This window comes from Saccostrea cucullata, unplaced genomic scaffold, assembly GCF_032062105.1.
Source record: "Saccostrea cucullata isolate Sc308-1 unplaced genomic scaffold, CSIRO_AGI_Scuc_v1 ctg12605, whole genome shotgun sequence".
In the NCBI taxonomy this organism is placed as follows: domain Eukaryota; kingdom Metazoa; phylum Mollusca; class Bivalvia; order Ostreida; family Ostreidae; genus Saccostrea; species Saccostrea cuccullata.
In genome coordinates, this window is record NW_026922233.1 from 1 (window position 1) to 19272 (window position 19272).

The following is a 19272-nucleotide window of genomic DNA, read 5'->3' on the forward strand; positions in this document are numbered from 1 at the left end:
TTCTATTCCATCTTCAAGAAGAGAGAGCAGGATTCGTTCTTGCAAACTTCATTCTTTGAATTTTTTAAAGCTTTTGCAAACATAGATACTGCATCCACAGCAAACTTGATATAGATATTCTTTGAAATAAAATCATCTATTTCTTGTTCTGTTGGTTCGATACAAGTCAAATCTTCGTGAGAACACCCTTTTACATCAAGAAAACATCCTTTAACCAAGGATTGGTTTGTATTTCGTATAATAGCAATGTTTTATTCGTAAAAATAGCTTTCCAGTGTTCCAGGAAACTATCCACCGGTTGATATTTAGGGCTAACTACAAGATTTCCTCTTGATGCCGCAATAGTCTCTGCTTTAAACACCTCTTTAGACATTCCAACACCTTCTGAAAAAATGATTGATGGTGTGTCTTCTCCGAGATTAATGTCCTTCATGGCCGTCAACAATTTCTCAGCAGACGACTGTCCTCCAAAGAAAACTATTCCGCTGACTGCGCCACCTTTTGGTAAGGTGACATCTGAAATTATTTGACTAAGAACTGATATTTGAACTCCGTATGTAGTATTGAAACCATTAACGGTGCGAATGCAAATTCCGTGATTAAGGAGTTGTGTTCTCAATGCTTCAGCACCATGTCGACCGTATGCGTTGTTCTCGTGCACAATAGATATGTAGTTCCAATGTAATTCCAACATTAGAGTGATTATAACCTGTCAAAGAAAATAATATGCAATGGGCAGCAGTTAAATATGCAAAGGGCTGTAAAATCAAATAAGCATATCTTTCCATCTATCCTTATCTTAAAAAATGGTCGTAAGAATTCTATGTATGACTTAAGCTTATATGCATAATGCAAACTGGTAGAAAACACGTTTTCTGTTATTTGCCCTTAAATTTAAAGACAATTTAATAAAAAGAAAAATAGCTTATTGTTGTATTTTTTATATTAATGAATAACTAAAACTACAGATAAGTGACACTCTTATTTTAACGCTAACCTTGACTTGTATTTTATCTGAATAAATTGTCCTGAAGAAGTTGGGAAACGTCGACTTATCACTAAGCGACACAGAGGTAGAAGAATATGAGATCATAGGTGGCGCAATGGAACGAGGAAGTCTCGCGAGAACTGTTGACATTGATTCGGAATCGGAACTCCTCTCCGCTCCGACGATTCCTGCAAAAAATGAATTCGTCAAATGAAGGAATAAATTGCTAAACTAAATTATTTTTTTATATGTTTAACTTGGATCCAAATGTATGTGTAATATCCCTGAATTTAAGTTGGGTAACACGGGTTTTACAAAAATCTTTCATCAGCGAGTTTAATGTTCATTTTCTTCATATATATTGCGGTCAAATTCGAAGATTTTAAAGAAATGATATAATTTATATAAATAGATTTCGAAACATCTCGCAAGAATGTCAGCATTTTTTGTTTGTTTACACTCATTTCTGTATTTTCGTATCCATATCATCATTTAAAAGGGGTATTTCGAAGGAAATTCCTGTTTCTCATTCTAAACTGTAATCTATGTGCTAATATTTAGAAAAGGATAAATTAGACACTTAACAGTCAATAAATTGTACACTTGAAATAAAATATGACCCAGTATAAACCATGACATTCTAACACTCAAGGTAAACATGTTTTACTATGTGCTCCTACCCATGATGTTTTCTGACTTTTCCTTGATTGCTGTGGAAATTTCCACTGCTCTATATCCGGCCAACTCTTCAGATAGACAAGTGGGATAGGCAATCAAACCTGTGACAAACAAAATATTTTCATAATAAATTACAGATTTTAGCTCTACTGGTCGAAGGCCAGAAGAGCTTATGCGATAGTAAGGTATCCGTCGTCTGTCCGTCTGTCTGTAAACAATTTTTCAAAATGCTACTCCTTCTACAGTTTTGGTCTGATTTCAATATTACTTTGCACACAAACAGACTACACTGAGATAATCTGTATATCGGTTTTAGATTTCGATGAACGGTGTTGCCATGATTACTAAAAAGAGAAATTTCTTTGAATTTCAAATATTTTCAAAATGCTACTCCTGTTAAAGTTTTAGTCTGATATCAATATTACTTGGAATACTAGTAGATTATACTAAGATACATAATTCTGTTGATTTGTTTTTGATTTCGGTGAACAGTGTTGCCATGGTTACTTAAAATAGAATTTTTTTTGAAATATTTTCAAAATGCTACTCCTCTTACAGTTTTAGTCTGATTTCAATATAACTTGGCTCACAAGTAGACTACACTATTGACTAAGATAAATAATTATGTTTATCGGTTTTTGATTTCGATGAAAGGTGTTGCTATGGTTATTAAAAACAGATATTTCTTTGAAATATTTTTAAAATGCTACTCCTCCAGTTTTGGTCTGATTACAATAAATCTTGCCAAGAAAAAGACTAAACCAATAATAATTTTTTAATGTATTGCTGTTGCAAAGTTTCAAGTTCATATGCTACCTTTCTCTTCCTTTGTTATAAGTATAAACCATTAGAGCTACGGTTTCGTCATTTTAAGTGATATTGAATACTGTTCGTTATGTCCATATCCTTCATTCAAAGGAAAGCCAGTTATAAACATATAAACGTTTTTAATGTTTACATTTTATATTAACATTCAGATTTTCTTTCCAATTTCATGAATATAAAAATCAAAATTTGGGAGTCCAATCCAAGAAATAAGAGAAGCTAAATTAAAGAGAACCCATAAAAGAACCGGGCAATTATCCTTATTTTCTACTCAAGAATTGAAAATCCAATATACAAATACATTGATTCAAATTTAAAACCCCTATTGAGGCCCAACATAAGCATAGGTGCATATTTTGAAAAGAACAACAAACGAATTGACCCTTAAAAGATGTTTACTTATTGCTACAAGATGGTTAAGAGAATCCCCATGTATTCCTATACAACGCTTCGAATATTTATATTGAACAATTAACTTCTTTCATCATAGAAACCCAGTGTCATTTTACAATAATAAATTTACTTCTGCCTTCAGAATTCATCCAGTATGAAAAGTTAATAAAATTCCATTTTAAACTAGACCCTGACCTATCTATTTTTTTTAATAAAAGGGAAGTATCTCTGGCATTTTTGTTTCATTCAAGGTCACTTATAGAAACTTCAGGTGTAAAAGATTACGCATTGACCAACTTACCCAATTGAACCCCAGGAATGAAATTGTTTTGGTTAAGTCGACGAACTGCCCACTTGACTGCTCCAAGTCCCATTACTGAGGAGGTAGACACTGGACCATTGCATTCATGTTCAAATGTTGAGGATTTTATGGTAAATATTCCCGCCAAGTAAACGTCACCTGATACTGATATTACCGGGGTCAAGGTCGCAGAGCTCAACATCACGTTCACAATAACCAAAGGTATTACTCTGAAACAGCAATAAATTATCATGATAAATTAAGGACTGTATTATGTGTTTGAAATGACATTTTTTAAATATTCTTCGTATAAAAATGTTAGACTAATGACACCACATTTTTTGCATCATTGAAAACGTGAATTGAAAGAAATTTAATTGTCATTCAAAAACACGAGAACCCAGAGCAAAAATCGAAACCAGGAAGTGAAATTTCTTACTGAATAGACATCAAGATCTTTCGTGCGTTACTTTCTCAATCCTTCTTAAGTTTGAATCGCACATACATGTATTTTATCCATTCTTCATTATTCAAAAATAAAAATAAAAACATCCATCACCAGGGATATTAATGAGTCTCTAACATATAAATGGTTTTTGTTATATCATTTATTATCGTTATTTTACTACTATATTTTATGATAACACACGAAAATGTAATTTATCCTTGAAGACTCTTACCTCCAGTCCATTTACGTTTCTTCTGATTATCTGGTCGGAAAAATTGCCCAATTTGAGAATTCTGATATTTCCCTTTCTCCTCCCCCGGAACAAAAAAGACGATGCCTCACCCAAATCAGATCATCTTATGGATGTCGCAAGGAAAATATTTAAAACCCGTAAAGCGTTCACCGTTCACCGTTCCTCTGTTTCTTTAATACATGTACCTTAGCCAGCATTCTCGAAATATGTCGTCGTGCATAAATGAACATTTTAAGATTTAAAAAAAAAACTGAATTAAACCTCAAAGAAGCTTATCGATGTGGATCGCTCTGGATATCTTGTTTATCCAAATTTTAGGAGAATAAGATAATAGTTATAATCGTTTCAATTGTAAATCATTGGTAGTGGTCTGGAATATTGGAACATGAAACGTGGATATAAATATGATATAAATTCCGTCGTTTTCTGTTTTATTACTACCGCACAGAAAAGGTTTACTTATATACATTAAAGGATTTCTCCTTTAGGTATATTTTTCTTGAAGATACAAATTTGAAAATAGGAGAATTCCCTTAATGTATATTAGTAATAAAAACAGTTTTAAAAATTGACATCCAAGCTAATAAATCATTATTCTGTGATCATGTTTCTTATTTTGAAGCTTATTTAGATAATAAAATGCATTCTTTCATTGCAAGTAATTAATAACTTTGCAGCTGTTGCAACAATTACATAACCCGCGTATTTTTCAAAATTTATTTTTTGTTGCAATAACTGTATTGTTAATTCCCCTACTACACATGTAATAAATAAAAAGAGAGAGATCATATTTTTTTTTATTTCTATATCAGTTATCATTGAAATACGATGATGACGAACAATAAATGAAAACAATACAAAACAGAACAGACAGAGGCATCTAAAGACATCCGAGGTTGGATCAGATGTCATGGAGGAGCAAGCATCCTGTGTCCACCGGTCACACTCACCGTGTGCTCCTTGTCATGATCGGACAAAAAGAAAAAAAAAACCAGTGAGATGAATAAAGCCTAACAATTTGTACGAATGATGTCGGTCAACAATCGACTTAATTTTTAAGACTGTATTTGCTGACAAGGACATTGTATCGACCATTGAAATTGCAAAATGTTGACTTTAAATGAGAGTGTTGGTATGTTTGTTTCATCAACTTCTTTGTGTAGTTGTCGTCCTAAGTATTAGTAATTAGAGCTTTCTACTTTTCAATCAACTGGTGCATAATCATGTACAGGCGATAATTATCATTAAATTTATACATAGATAAGGAAAGCTGACGATAGGAAAGTTTAAATTATCGAGTTAATAATAAGGTTTTGTTGTTATATTACACGAGGTCTTTTTACGGAAACAACGATCATGGGCATTTTTGCCTGCTGTTCAAATCAATGTATTTTGAAAGTATTTTACATATAAACGAGGATAAATGAAGTAGTTTGATGAGTTCCATTCTCATTTATTTAAAAAAAAAACCTGTCAATCACATCAGAAAGCCAAATTATTTATTAATACGAATCTTAAACTGGAAAACACAACATTTAAACAAGAGGCCCAGGGGCCACAGCGCTCACCTGAGCACATCGGCTAGGAACATATCAGATCAGAACTGAAAGTTTACTGAGGTGATGGTGGGGGGAGGGGGGGGGCTTGAATTTTAACCCAACAGGGGTTCATGATTTGAACTAGAATCTACACTACCTTAGGATGATTCCATATAAATATCACTAATCATGGCTTTGAAGTACTTGAAAAGAAGATTTTAAATATATTGGTTTCCCAATATATCCCTATGTAAAACTTGGGTCGGCCATTTTGGCCCCGCCCTAGAGCCAGGGGTCATGATTTGAACAAACCTGAATCTACACTACCTGAGGATAATTTCACATGAGTTTTATCTTTCCTGTCTCAATGGTTCTTGAGAAGAAGATTTTTAAAGATTTTTCCTATATCTTCCTGTGTAAAACTTGGGTCGGCCATTTCGGCCCCGCCCTAGCCCCGGGGGTCATGATTTGAACAAACGTGAATCTACACTACCTCAGGATGATTCCACATGAGTTTTATCTTTCCTGGCCCAGTGGTTCTTGAGAAGAAGATTTTTAAAGATTTTTCCTATTTATTCCTTTGTAAAACTTGGGTCGGCCATTGTGGCCCCACCCTAGCCTGGGGGTCAAGATTTGAACAAACTTGAGTCTACACTACCTGAGGATGATTCCACATGAGTTTTACCTTTCCTAACCCAGTGGTTCTTGGGAAGAAGATTTTTAAAGATTTTTCCTATATATTCCTATATAAAACTTGGGTCGGCCATTTTGGCCCCGCCCTAGCCCCGGGGCTCATGATTTGAACAAACTTGAATTTACACTACCTGAGGATGATTCCACATGAGTTTCATCTTTCCTGGCCCAGTGGTTCTGGAGAAGAAGATTTTTAAAGATTTTTCCTCTATATTCCTATGTAAAACTTGGGTCGGCCATTTTGGCCCCACCCTTGCCCCAGGGGTCATCATTTGAACAAACTTGAACCTACACTACCTGAGGATGATTCCACATGAGTTTCATCTTTCCTGGCCCAGTGGTTCTTGAGAACAAGATTTTTTGAAGAGTTTTCCTATATATTCCTATGTAAAACTAGGGTTGTCCATTTTGGCCCCACCCTTGCCCCGGGGGTCATCATTTGAACAAATTTGAATCTACACTACCTCAGGATGATTCCACATGAGTTTCATCTTTCCTGGCCCAGTGGTTCTTGAGAAGAAGATTTTTAAAGATTTTTCCTATATATTCCTATGTAAAACTTGGGTCGGCCATTTTGGCCCCACCCTTGCCCCGGGGGTCATGATTTGAACAAACTTGAATCTACACTACCTGAGGATGATTCCACATGAGTTTCTCCTGGCCCAGTGGTTCTGGAGAAGAAGATTTTAAAGATTTTTCCTATATATTCCTATGTAAAACTTGGGTCGGCCCCTTGCCCGGGGGTCATGATTTCAAAAAGTGGTTGCCCAGTGGTTCTGGAGAAGAAGATTTTTAAAGATTTTTCCAATATATTCCTATGTAAAACTTGGGTCGGCCATTTTGGCCCCACCCTTGCCCCGGGGGTCATGATTTGAACAAACTTGAATCTACGCTACCTGAGGATGCTTCCACAGGAGTTTCATCTTTCCTGGCCCAGCGGTTCTGGAGAAGAAGATTTTTTAAAAATGCCATTAATTTTTCTCTAATTCATGATTATCTCCCCTTGGAAAAGGGTGTGGCCCTTCATTTGAACAAACTTGAATCCCCTTTACCCAAGGATACTTTGTGCCAAGTTTGGTTGAAATTGGCCCAGTGGTTCTTGAGAAGAAGATGAAAATGTGAAAAGTTTACGACGACGACGACGACAACGACGACAACAACGACAACAACGACGACGACGACAGACAACGGACAGATTGTGATCAGAAAAGCTCACTTGAGCCTTTGGCTCAGGTGAGCTAAAAAGTACAAATTTCCAAATGTTCAAAACATTTCATTAATTTAAAAAAAGAAATCAACATGATCAGTGTTTTCTATAATTAGTTAGTGATGTCTTTGGGGTTTCTATGTATTGTAAAAGATGAGTTACATTATACCATTTTGCACTTTAAAAAATAATTTCAAGTGTATTATACAATATATAATTTCAAATGAGAATGATAATAATTGTTTAAAATGTACAGTGGCCATACATGAAAAAAAATGATGCAATTTATGCATGACGTATATTTAGCATTGGGTTGTTCAAAAAAAATAAAATGGAAAAAAAAATTAGGTATTCAAAAGCTACATATGTAGAACATAATAAGGAATCGATTTTCGGTATATATAAAATCTGAAACAATCAATCAAGTTTATTGGTAAAAGTTATATCCCGTACAATCTATCTCGTTATTTGAGTTAGATCTTTCCATGTCGCGGACCTCCAAATAACACTCATTTCCGATCCCCGCCATGCCACTAGGTGTAATATAAGGATCTGCTGCTGCTGCTGAAATTGACGAACATTCTATTTAAAGGAATGCTTTAACATCAATAAGAGTTTTCTCTTTGAAAAGAATTTGGGCTAAGCTGGCATGAGAAACTGTATTCTGCCTTTCACGCATTTTTATTTTAATTTTTCGAGCTGAAGACAATTCAATGCCGCTGACAAGTCTTTTTTAAGCAGGTGCCATCTCTTTGTTCTTAATTTTCAGTCAATAGATCGAACGGATGGTATCAACTGATTAAAAAAAATTACTTTACAATGTACTTAACTTAAAAAAGAATTATATAACAATCATTTTTCTTCAAAGATAATTAATAAATTTTTCAAAAACAAATATATACTTTATGTAATTAACCCGCGTTTCTTTTCGCATATATAAATAGGGACAAGACCCATGTTTTAAGTCTCGAAAACAGAAAATTAAGTCTGTTTCTTTTTCAATACTAGTATGCCAATAAAATTGATCAATGTGGCAGTGGTTGACCTGATGCATTGGTACCTGAGAAATATAAGATTTTTTGCCAATTTTATTAGTCAGTGTCTAGTAAATGAAAACTTTATCATATGCGTGTTTATTTTACCTAGAAATATAGATTTGCTGTTCACCAAAATTTTAAGACTATAGAGAATAATTATTTTTCTCCTATAACTTAAATGAGAAAACATACATTAACAAGAGGCCCACGGGCCTTATAGGTCACCTGAGTATTGTGCAACAACTTTCAAACAATTATATTTGGTTCATGTTTTAAACCGGAGGCCATGAAATTCACAATTTACAATTTTGAAAGAGGCGCCATTGCTTATCATAATTATTAACTTAGCATGCTTACTCTATTTACTTAATACCCAGAGATAGATCAGAGTAACAAAGAGAAAATGCACTTCCACTTTATAACCAGTTGTGCACCTCACCCACTGACCCATGGCCCGGGCCACATATTTCAAAATTTTGCAAATGTAATCAAAGCATTAATTTATTTTCAGACTATGTAACCCCCCCCCCCTTTGACCCTGGGGGCATAAAAAAAACCACTTTGCTAGATGCACCTTTCTTCATCATAAATATATATATACTTGGATCATTGGCATAAAACCCAGAAGCAAAGGAAAATATTTTCAAAGAATTAATGTATTTTTAGTATATATCAATAGAGCCGCGCCCTAACACCAGAACCCCTGACTCTGGGACCATAAAATTCACAAATCTGGAAGAGGCACTCTTGCTTATCATAACTATGTGCTTAGTTAGTTTATTTAATACCCAGAAGCTATGGTTTCACTAATACGATTGATTGGTTTTCACAATTAATTGATAGCTTTGATTGCCAGAAGGTAATACAAGTTTTGAAGACCAAAGTTATAATTACCTCATTAAATAATTTAACAAGATGCCGCCAAAGACATGTGGACACTTCTCAGCATTTTAAAAGAACATCTGATTCCATACCTGTAAATTGTAATTAATGTGAATTGGATTTATCGTGACTTCAAATTTCTAAATGACTATTCTTCTTGATCGTGACATATATCGGGGGTTGAAAAGTAAAACTGATGAACGCCATTGTAAAATGAAACATTGAATATTTATTTTTCTTCTGATTTATTAAATTTTTTGATTATAATTATATTTAAATAAAGTTATTTCACAATTCCCTTTGTGTTTTATTAGAACCGATGAGTAATATATGAGATAAAAGATACATATTAATAAATCATCCGAGTAACCGGGTACTTGATCGGAAGATGAAGCGAGTAACCGGTTACTAAAAATCGTCCGATTTGCCAACACTAATTTTCACTATATAATCAAAAGAGCCCTGTCCTACTACCAGAACCTTGACCCTGGGACCATAGAATTCACAAATCTGGAAGAGGTACTCTTGCTCATCATAACTATGTGCTTAGTTAGTTTATTTAATACCCAGGAGCAGAGAAGAAGATTTTCAAAGAATATAATGCATTTTCACTATATAATCTATAGAGCCCCGCCCTAACACCAGAACCCTGACCCTGGGGGCATAAAATTCACAAATCTGGAAGAGGCACTCTTGCTCATCATAACTATGTGCTTAGTTAGTTTATTTAATACCCAGGAGCAGAGAAGAAGATTTTCAAAGAAATAATGCATTTTCACTATATAATCAATAGAGCCCCGTCCTAACACCAGAACCCCTGACCCTGGGACCATAAAATTCACAAATCTGGAAGAGGCACTCTTGCTTATCATAACTATGTGCTTAGTTAGTTTATTTAATACCCAGGAGCAGAGAAGAAGATTTTCAAAAATATAATGCATTTTCACTATATAATCTATAGAGCCCCGCCCTAGCACTAGAATCCCTGACCCTGGGACCATAAAATTCACAAATCTGGAAGAGGCACTCTTGCTCATCATAACTATGTGCTTAGTTAGTTTATTTAATACCCAGAAGCAGAGAAGAAGATTTTCAAAGAAATAATGCATTTTCACTATATAATCTACAGAGCCCCGCCCTAGCACTAGAACCCCTGACTCTGTGGCCATTAATTTCACAAATCTGGAAGAGGCACTCTTGCTCATCATAACTATGTGCTTAGTTAGTTTATTTGATACCCAGGAGCAGAGAAGAAAATTTTCAAAGAAATAATGCATTTTCACTATATAAAATATAGAGCCCCGCCCTAACACCAGAACCCCTGACCCTGGGGCCATAAAATTCACAAATCTGGAAGAGGCACTCTTGCTCATCATAACTATGTGCTTAGTTAGTTTATTTAATACCCAGGAGCAGAGAAGAAGATTTTCAAAGAAATAATGCATTTTCACTATATAATCTATAGAGCCCCGCCCTAGCACTAGAACCCCTGACCCTGGGGCCATGAATTTCACAATTTTGGTAGAGGACTCAATGCTCATTACATTCATGCCAACAGTTTCCTTGCTTGATGTCCAGGAGTAAAGAAGAAGATTTTTAAAGATTTCATTAATTTTAGTGGTTTTGGCCCCACCCCTCAGGCCCCAGGGGGGCGGGGACCATGAAATTCACAATTTTTGTTCCCCTTCACCCATAGATGCTGTATACCAAATTTGGTTGAAATTGGTTCAGTGGTTATAGAGAAGAAGCTGAAAATGTTCAAATGTTAACACACGACACACGACGGACGATGGACGACGGACGACGACGGACGAAAACGGATAGCAATAGGTCACCTGAGTTACTCAGGTGACCTAAAAATACAGAAGTACAAAAAAATTGAGATATACATATATTCTCATATCTAAATTCATATTTTATAAACTTAATAATTGCAGTTTAAATAACAAGAGGCCCATGGGCCTTATAGGTCACCTGAGCATTCTGCAACAACTTTCCAGTTATTGAATTTGATTCATGTTTTAAGCCAGATGCTATATGGCATTCACAATTTTGAAAGAGGCACCATTGATCATCATAAAAATACACTACAGTTGCTCAGCTTGGTTTATTGATTTAAATATGCCCAATAATAAGTTCATAGGATCTTCATGAACATTTCATGAATAAAATTCATGAAAAATTCAAGGAAATCCATGAATTATTCATGATCACCTCGCAGGGGTACTGAATACCCATACCCAAGGTAAGGGAACAAAAATGCATTCCAACTAATCAGTAATATTCAGCAATAATCAGTAGTGCCCCTAACACTGTGAAATAAACCCCTGAACCTAGGTCCACACATTGCACAAATTTTAAAAAGGCACCGTTAAAATTGCCAATCAAAAAATAAATAAATGTTTTATAAATACAAAGGAGCAGATTTCAAACAATTAATTCATTAGTATATTAGTAGAGCTCCACCCCCACCCCTGACCCTGGGGCCTTGAAATTCAAAATTCTGCAAGATTAGGGCCCTTGCTCATCATAACTATTTAGGTAGTTCATCTGCTTCATACCCAGAGACAGAGAAGAAAATTTTCAAAGATTTAATGTATATTCACTATATAATCAACAGAGCCCCCCCCCCCCCACACACACACACCAGAACCCCTGATCCTGTAATTATAAAATTCACAATTTTGGGGCAAAAGCACTCTTGCTCATCATAACTATGTACTTACTTAGTTTATTTAATACCTAGGAGCAGAGAAGAAGATTTTCAAAGAATTCATGTATTTTTACTCATATAATCAATAAAGCCCCACCCTAACACCAGAACCCCTGACCCTGGGACCATAAAATTCACAATTTTGGTAAAAGCACTCTTGTTCACTGAACTATGCACTTCGTTAGTTTATTTAATAACTAGGAGCAGAGAAGATTTTCAAAGAATTCATGTATTTTTACTTATATAATCTATAGAGCCCCCCCTACAAGAGAAGCCTTGACCCAGGGACCATAAAATTCACAATTTTGGTAGAGGCACTCTTGCTCATCATAACTATGCACTTAGTTAGTTTATTTAATACCTACGAGCAAAGAAGAAGATTTTCAAAGAATTCGTGTATTTTCACAATATTATCAATAGAGCCCCCCCCCCCCTAACACCAGAACTCTTGACCCTGGGGCCATAAAATTCACAATTTTGGTAGAGTCACTCATGCTCATCATAACTATGCACTTAGTTAATTTATTTAATATCTAGGAGCAGAGAAGAAGATTTTCAAAGAATTCATGTATTTTTACTATATAATCAAGAGAGCCCCCCACTAACACCAGAATCCCTGACCCTGGGGCCAAAAAAATTCACAATTTTGGTAGAGGCACTCTTGCTCATCATAACTATGCACTTAGTTAGTTTAATACCCAGGAGCAGAGAGGAAGATTTTCAGAGAAATCATGTATTTTCACTGTATATAATCAATAGAGCCCAAACAACAGAAACCCTGACCCTGGGGCCATAAAATTCACAATTTTGGTAGAAGCACTCTTGCTCATCATAACTAACTACTTAGTTGGTTTATTTAATACCCAGGAGCAGAGAAGAAGATTTTCAGAGAAATAATGCATTTTCACTACCTACTTATTTAGCCCTGCCCTAGCACTATAACCCCTGACCCCAGGGCCATGAATTTCACAATTTTGGTAGAGGACTCAATGCTGATTACAATCATGCAAACAGTTTGACTGCTTGATTTCCAGGAATAAAGAAGAAGATTTTTAAAGATTGCATTAATTTTAGTGGTTTTGGCCCCACCCCTCTTTAGGCCCCAGCGGGGCAGGGATCATGAAATTCACAATTTTTGTTCCTCTTCACCCATAGATGCTTTGTGCCAAATTTGGTTGAAATTGGTTCAGTGGTTGCAGAGACCTTGACGTTTTTGATAACATTGGTACGAAAAAAGACCGATGAATAAAATAGCAAGAAAGCTTGTGACCGATACAGCTACAATCAGAGACATATTTGCCGTTGATAACCTGGGTAAGACAAAATACAATATTTTACTTAAAATCAGTAATTTTTTTCTTCTTTTAACATACAGCACTCTTATTTCTTGATAAGAGCATTCCAAAGGTATCCGGTTCAAAAGCGTATATATATAAATTTGTATTTTATTTTATTTATTTATTTTTTTTTTTACAAAAAGTGTTCATTATATTACAAAAAACGTGTAATTTTTCAATTGAATTTCACGTTCGTAAACTGGTAATTGATACACATTCTAAATCTTGTGATTTATATTTATTGTAAATTACATTGTTAACTTGTATTAATAATATTTAATATGATTATCAAAATATTTTTCTTTTGCATAAAATAATTCAATTTTCTCATTTGCAGTTTTTCAAACGTTAACATATTAATTACATGTGTTAATTAAGATATCCTGCTTTATGATACAGATACTAGTATGAATGATACTGGTAAAGCAATCTTTAATCAATAATCGTAAAACAATCTTCAGTCTACTTACAGTTCAGATGACGTCACTGCACCGACATCACTTCTAGTGCCAACTGTCCGCAGGAAACTGTTGCAGAATGTACAGTCCTGTGGATTTGGACACTCCGTCTGACCAGAATAACCCGGAAAAATTTCGTCTTCATGACCAAAAGTTAAACCGGCTGAATGTGACCAATGTCCTATCTAATGAAAGTTTCATGTTACAAAATAACCAGTTTTTCTTGAAAAAGGAGAATATATAGGCCTAGAAGTACTTAGTGCTTTATGTACTAAGTATTACACGAGGTTTGTCCAAAGCTTACCATTTTGAAAGACAATGTTCCTTCTTCAGATACTATGGCATATATAGTATGACCATATATCCCATTTCCGTTTTCATCAAAGACTGGAACTGATGAACCGTTTTGGTTGAGGTCAAGTTTGACATTTTTTATGTGTTGCAGAACCTTGTTTGTATCAGAATATCCTGAACAAATTGTTTTCGTTGTTTGGCATATATCGCGCAATGCACTAGCGGAACCCTTCAATAAGGCTAGAGCAGCATTTAAAAGGTATGGTGCCCATGGGTCGACCAAAAGGCTAGCGTTATTAAAAATATGGTCACTGGATCCACATTGTCGAGTCAGAGCATCGCTTTTATTAAAGCTCCACGGAAAGTAGCATCGTTGGCGACTTTGAATTATATTAAGAAGCCAAGCATTGTCATCCGTTGGTTTTGGCGACTTGGTTCTCAAATATTGCAAATAGGAGGCATCTTGTGGCATCACCTGCGCAACGGATACAGTCCCTCTCAGTCTTGGAATAAGGTACTGTGTGCGCGTGCCAAGAGTTTCTGATGCTATAAAGTAAAACTCACCCTCTGCTTGCATCCTATTTGCCGTAACCTGCATAACATGAGGCCCAACGTGAGATCGAAGAAAAGTCAAAACCACTTTGGCCGAGGGTTTAACTCGAAGCTTGTCTAGAACCGTGTTATAGTTAGATTTTTCAGGCACTTCAATCGAGTTTGCTACACAGACACCATAGTTCCTCGCACTCGATATGATGGCATTTTTTCCAACTTCACCATAGGATCCGGAGCTATATATGATTTGAATGTATTTTGCATTTAGTTTTTTGGCTACTTGAACCATCGTATCTGCTGTCCTATCAAGTGGCGTTGAAACTCGTACAAAGTTTGGATACTGTTCTTTGTTGGAAAGCACTGAAGACGTTGAACAACATCCAACCTTTCAGCAATAAAAATGAGACAGGATTTTTCAAATATACAATGTAAAATTCGCACAATGAAGAAAAGAATCAATTGTTTAAAACGCAATATGTAAACTTTGTTTTTGAATAGAGAACCTGCGGAACTATCGATGTCGAAAATTTATGGGAATTATAAAAAAAAAACTAGTAAAAAAAATACCCAAGCAAAGAAAAATCACACTATATACTTAGATAACAAAACTCTTATTTATTGATTTTTTTTTTATCGAGAAAAAAAATTAAGAAGAAAATTAATCTATATTCGTGAATACCTGGGGCTTTCCTTCAAGCTTCTTTGTGACAGACACCATTGCAATAGTCGGTGTACTCCCTAACGATCCAACGTAACCAAGAATCCTATCTGCGATGTCTGGCGGAAGTCTTGGATATCCATCCTTCCGAAATAGATGTAGTACGCGTTGCTGAATGATTAAAGGGTCGTTACAAGTATCTAAAATTATGAAACCGATTGAAGTACCACTGAAAATGGTTGAATCTTTATTAATCGTTTCCACGGCGTGTTCTATGGCCAAAGCTACGTCAAGACCCGTATTACTTCGCAATCCTCCACACCGTAAAGGTTCAGTGCCGACGTTATGGATAGGGAATGCCGCAACAATGAGCAAATCTCCGGGTTTGTAGTATAAGTGTTCGTTGTTTCCAATACAGGACGTACAGATGTCGCCTTGTTTACACTGGGCTTTGTGGAAGCTTCTTTCGTCACCTCTTTGGTCGTAATCCTTCAGTAAAGTTCTATTTATAGAAATTTTATCGTCAAAGTAATTCGCCACCTGCAAAAATTAAATCTTTTTAAAATAACTCTTTAACCCCAAAATCCAACACAAAAAATGTCTGCGAAAGGATTTTTTGATCAAAAAAAGACTCTTGATACAAAAACAAATAAACCCCAGTATGTTTGTAAAAAAAAATTAAGGAAAGAGCATCAATTGGGAACTTAAAATCTACTTTTAAGAAAAAATTGGAGACGGGAATTATTTTCAATGCAGTTCATTTAAATGTGTCAAAGAATCACACTACTAACATTTGTGGAAGCTCAGTTTTTGCTCACATTACCACTTCATGTATGTTTCTGTTAGATTCCAAATGTGAAGATTTAAAAAAAGAAAGATTTAAATATAAAAAGGGGTATACAACCTCTTCAACCTAAGAGAAAAATAACGAGGAAGGAAAATTATTCAAAAAACAATGATTAATCAATAGTGATAAAGATGTCATTCAGATTGTTGTAATGTAAAAGATGCAGATAAGGAGTGGTGATTGATCTTGAAAAAAATCGTTAAACAATGTATATATGTGAAGAGGGCATAAATGCGGACCCCTGGAAATTCCAGAGGTGGGATCAGGTGCCTAGGGAGAGTAATGCCTATGTCACATTTAAGCTGATGGTCGGGCGACTAAATTTTTCTGGTCTTGTCGGCTGCAAGAATTTGATCGGCCGACACAAGTATCGGGCGACAGGAGCAGTCACATTAATTCTTAAGAACACCGATGACTTGGATAATCTTTTTTCTTTAGAAACCAGCAATATTTTTTCATAGATCTATATTCAGATAGGTGACGTGAGTAATGTTTGCAAGGCAAAGTGGCAGAATTTTATAAAATTGTGACTCAATGTTGATAATGTGTGCAAAATTGTATAGAATTGCATAAAAACGACAAATTATGCAAATCTTAGCAGCAAAGAATACTTAAGATTCCTTTATATATTACGGATCAATTATTTATGTTATTTCCGTTCAAAAAATATACATCAATCCATGCATCAAAATTTTGTATTGTGTTATGCATCTTTACTATGTGAAATATTTATAAGTCGGCCAATCGTCGCCCGATCATCGAGCCTAGAGCTACAGTTAGATTTTAACCGTCGGCAGAAATTTTGGACACCCTTTTTGTCGAACGACGGACAACCGACTAAATAAACTGACCACCGATGGTCAGACGATGATTGAAGGTTGGTCGACGGATAACTTAAATTGAAGTAATCGGCCACCGACGCAGAAAAAATTATAACTTGGACCGATGGACACAAAATTGGTCGGCCGACAAAAAAAGAAGTCAAAATCGGGCAAGACAATGGCCGATGATCTGCCGACTGTCATCCGAAGAATCCCATTTTTGCTTCAAAACCCGTCGGCCGCTGGTCGTTTTTGGAAATGTGACTGGGATTTAAGCATCCCCTGTTGACCGACCACAACCGCCATGATCTCTATTTGTTAGTTTATTGTTTAGCGTCCCTCTCGAGGATTTTTTTTACTCATTTGGAACTCTGTAAGTATAAATCATTTCATTTGCTAAATCTTTTTTCATCGTATGAACACTAGATACATACCTGGACAAAACAAAATTTTGAATTGTCTTTAACACATTTTCGGTGTTTATATACCGACAACTCAGTTCTCTTTACATTGGAGTCAATATCACCATTTTTGTCAAATTTTAATCGAATATTTGTAGGAAGAATTGCTGAAAACTCCACAGACACGTTCACGTCGACAGATTTTAAAGAATTTGAAAAAATATTCATGGCATTAGCCTGAAGGGAACTGCAGTTTTCGTTAGAACACAATAATTGTCGAGAATCTTTTAAAGCTTTTGCAAACATGCAAACAGTTTCTAGAGCAAATTTTACGTAGATATTGTTTGATGCGGCATCATTTATATCTTCTACCGTGGGAAACTCGCAGTTACCACAAGTTTTAATTTCTCTTAATACGCCCTCAAGCCAAGGATTCGTTATCTTCTCTTGAGCCAACACTGTCTCGTTTTGAAAAATGTTTCTCCAGTGCGTCAGAAATTCTTCCACCGGTTGATATGTAGGACTCACAACAAGGTTTCCCCTAGATGCTGGTAAAGTTCTATCATTAAACACAACATTCGAAGTTCCGGCACCTTCTGAAAAAATTACTGATGGCGTATCTCCACCGAGTTTCAGGTCTGCAAGGGCCGTCAAAAATTTTTCGGCGGAAATTTGACCACCAAAAAACAGTATGCCACTGACTGCGCCATCTGCTGGCGAAGTGATGTTTTTAATGATTTGATTAAGAAGAGATAATTCAACCCCATATGTTGTATTAAATCCATTTATGGTGCGGATGCATATTCCATGTTTTTCCAAAACCACTTGCAATGTTTCTGCGCTATGAAGGCCGTATGCGTTGTTTTCGTGAACAATAGATACATAATTCCACTGTAATTCCAACAATAGCGACGTCATTACCTGTAAATAGCCCATTCAATAATAAAGAACAAAAGCATTTTAAAATTGGTAAAGATATACTGATATAAACTCTTCTCTCTTTTTCTGTCTTCGCTTATTTGTTTTTACATTTCAATGTTTCATTTAAGGTCAAGATCTAGTAAATGAAAGGTGCCTACAGATTTATCAAATTTGAGAAATAAATTCCTTTATTGATGCTTTACAACTTTAGCTTGGTCAAATAAGGTGTTTCGGGGCATAATTTGTAGGTAAACAAGATGAAAAACTGTATTTTGAACTGTCATTTTCAATGAAAAATAAGAAAACCATTCATGAATATTGAACCGGAGTTTTTTCGTATTCGGCAAAGGAAATGTATTCAGATTGCCTACAGTCTCTCAGAAAACGGTATTTAATATCTTCATGGCCTCTTCTTTAAATCAATATCAAATTTAAAATAGGTATCCGGTTTACTTTTCATATGATTTCAAATTGAATGACATGAAAATACCCTATTTTCTACATAATTCTGCTAAAGCTGTAAAGTACGGGAAAACAAAAATTGAAATTGATTATGACGTCATAATGGATCTAGCACCAAAAAATTAGTACTAAAGTTATTTACTAGATCTTGACCTTAAAGCAATTATTGAAAATGATAGATACATCAAATGAGCAAAACATGCATTGTGACTTGCTTTTGCCGTTTGAATTTCGATGGAATATTATATGAATTTCATAACGTTTATCCCTATAAAATCCATAATCATCAAAATTTAAAGTATACATTATTAAACCCCACCTCTATTTGTATATGATCTGAATAAATCGTTCTGAAGAAATTCGGAAATCTGGTTTTATCACTCAAAGACACGCACGTTGAGGAATATGACGTCATCGGGGGCGAGATTGTGACAGGAAGTCTGGATAAGAATAGTAGCCACGGATTCTGATTCAGAACTCCTTGTTGCACCAATGATGCCTGTGAAGATGATTCTGTTATTCACCAATAAAGTTTTTGTAGATCGCATTGACTATTTCAATTGTT

At 35.3% G+C, this 19272-nt stretch overlaps 2 protein-coding genes across 2 annotated transcripts; both read right to left on the minus strand.

The window, feature by feature from the left end:
* Positions 1-194: 194 nt before the first annotated feature.
* Positions 195-4006, minus strand: LOC134261435 (metabotropic glutamate receptor-like; the record flags this gene model as incomplete). Its single annotated transcript, XM_062743878.1, has 5 exons — positions 3866-4006; positions 3186-3415; positions 1669-1767; positions 998-1176; positions 195-709 (listed from the first exon to the last, which is right to left on the minus strand). Coding segments are annotated over exons 1-5 (1034 nt in total), but the record flags the coding sequence as incomplete, so codon positions are not given.
* A 3671-nt stretch (positions 4007-7677) lies between these two features.
* Positions 7678-19148, minus strand: LOC134261434 (uncharacterized). The gene is made up of 7 exons (XM_062743877.1): positions 19027-19148; positions 17358-18245; positions 15277-15795; positions 14056-14982; positions 13764-13936; positions 13160-13266; positions 7678-7885 (listed from the first exon to the last, which is right to left on the minus strand). Exons 1-7 carry the CDS (start codon positions 19120-19122, stop codon positions 7752-7754), a joined length of 2844 nt encoding a protein of 947 aa, XP_062599861.1. The 5' UTR covers positions 19123-19148; the 3' UTR covers positions 7678-7751.
* Between the last annotated feature and the right edge of the window lie 124 nt (positions 19149-19272).

Coding starts and splice junctions, on each gene's coding strand:
- LOC134261434 (XM_062743877.1), bottom strand. CDS start 19,122: ATGACGTCATATTCCTCAACGTGCGTGTCTTTGAGTGATAAAACCAGA. Junction 18,246..19,026: donor CAGATCATATACAAATAGAG/GTGGGGTTTAAT, acceptor GGCTATTTACAG/GTAATGACGTCGCTATTGTT. Junction 15,796..17,357: donor CAAAATTTTGTTTTGTCCAG/GTATGTATCTAG, acceptor TAATTTTTGCAG/GTGGCGAATTACTTTGACGA.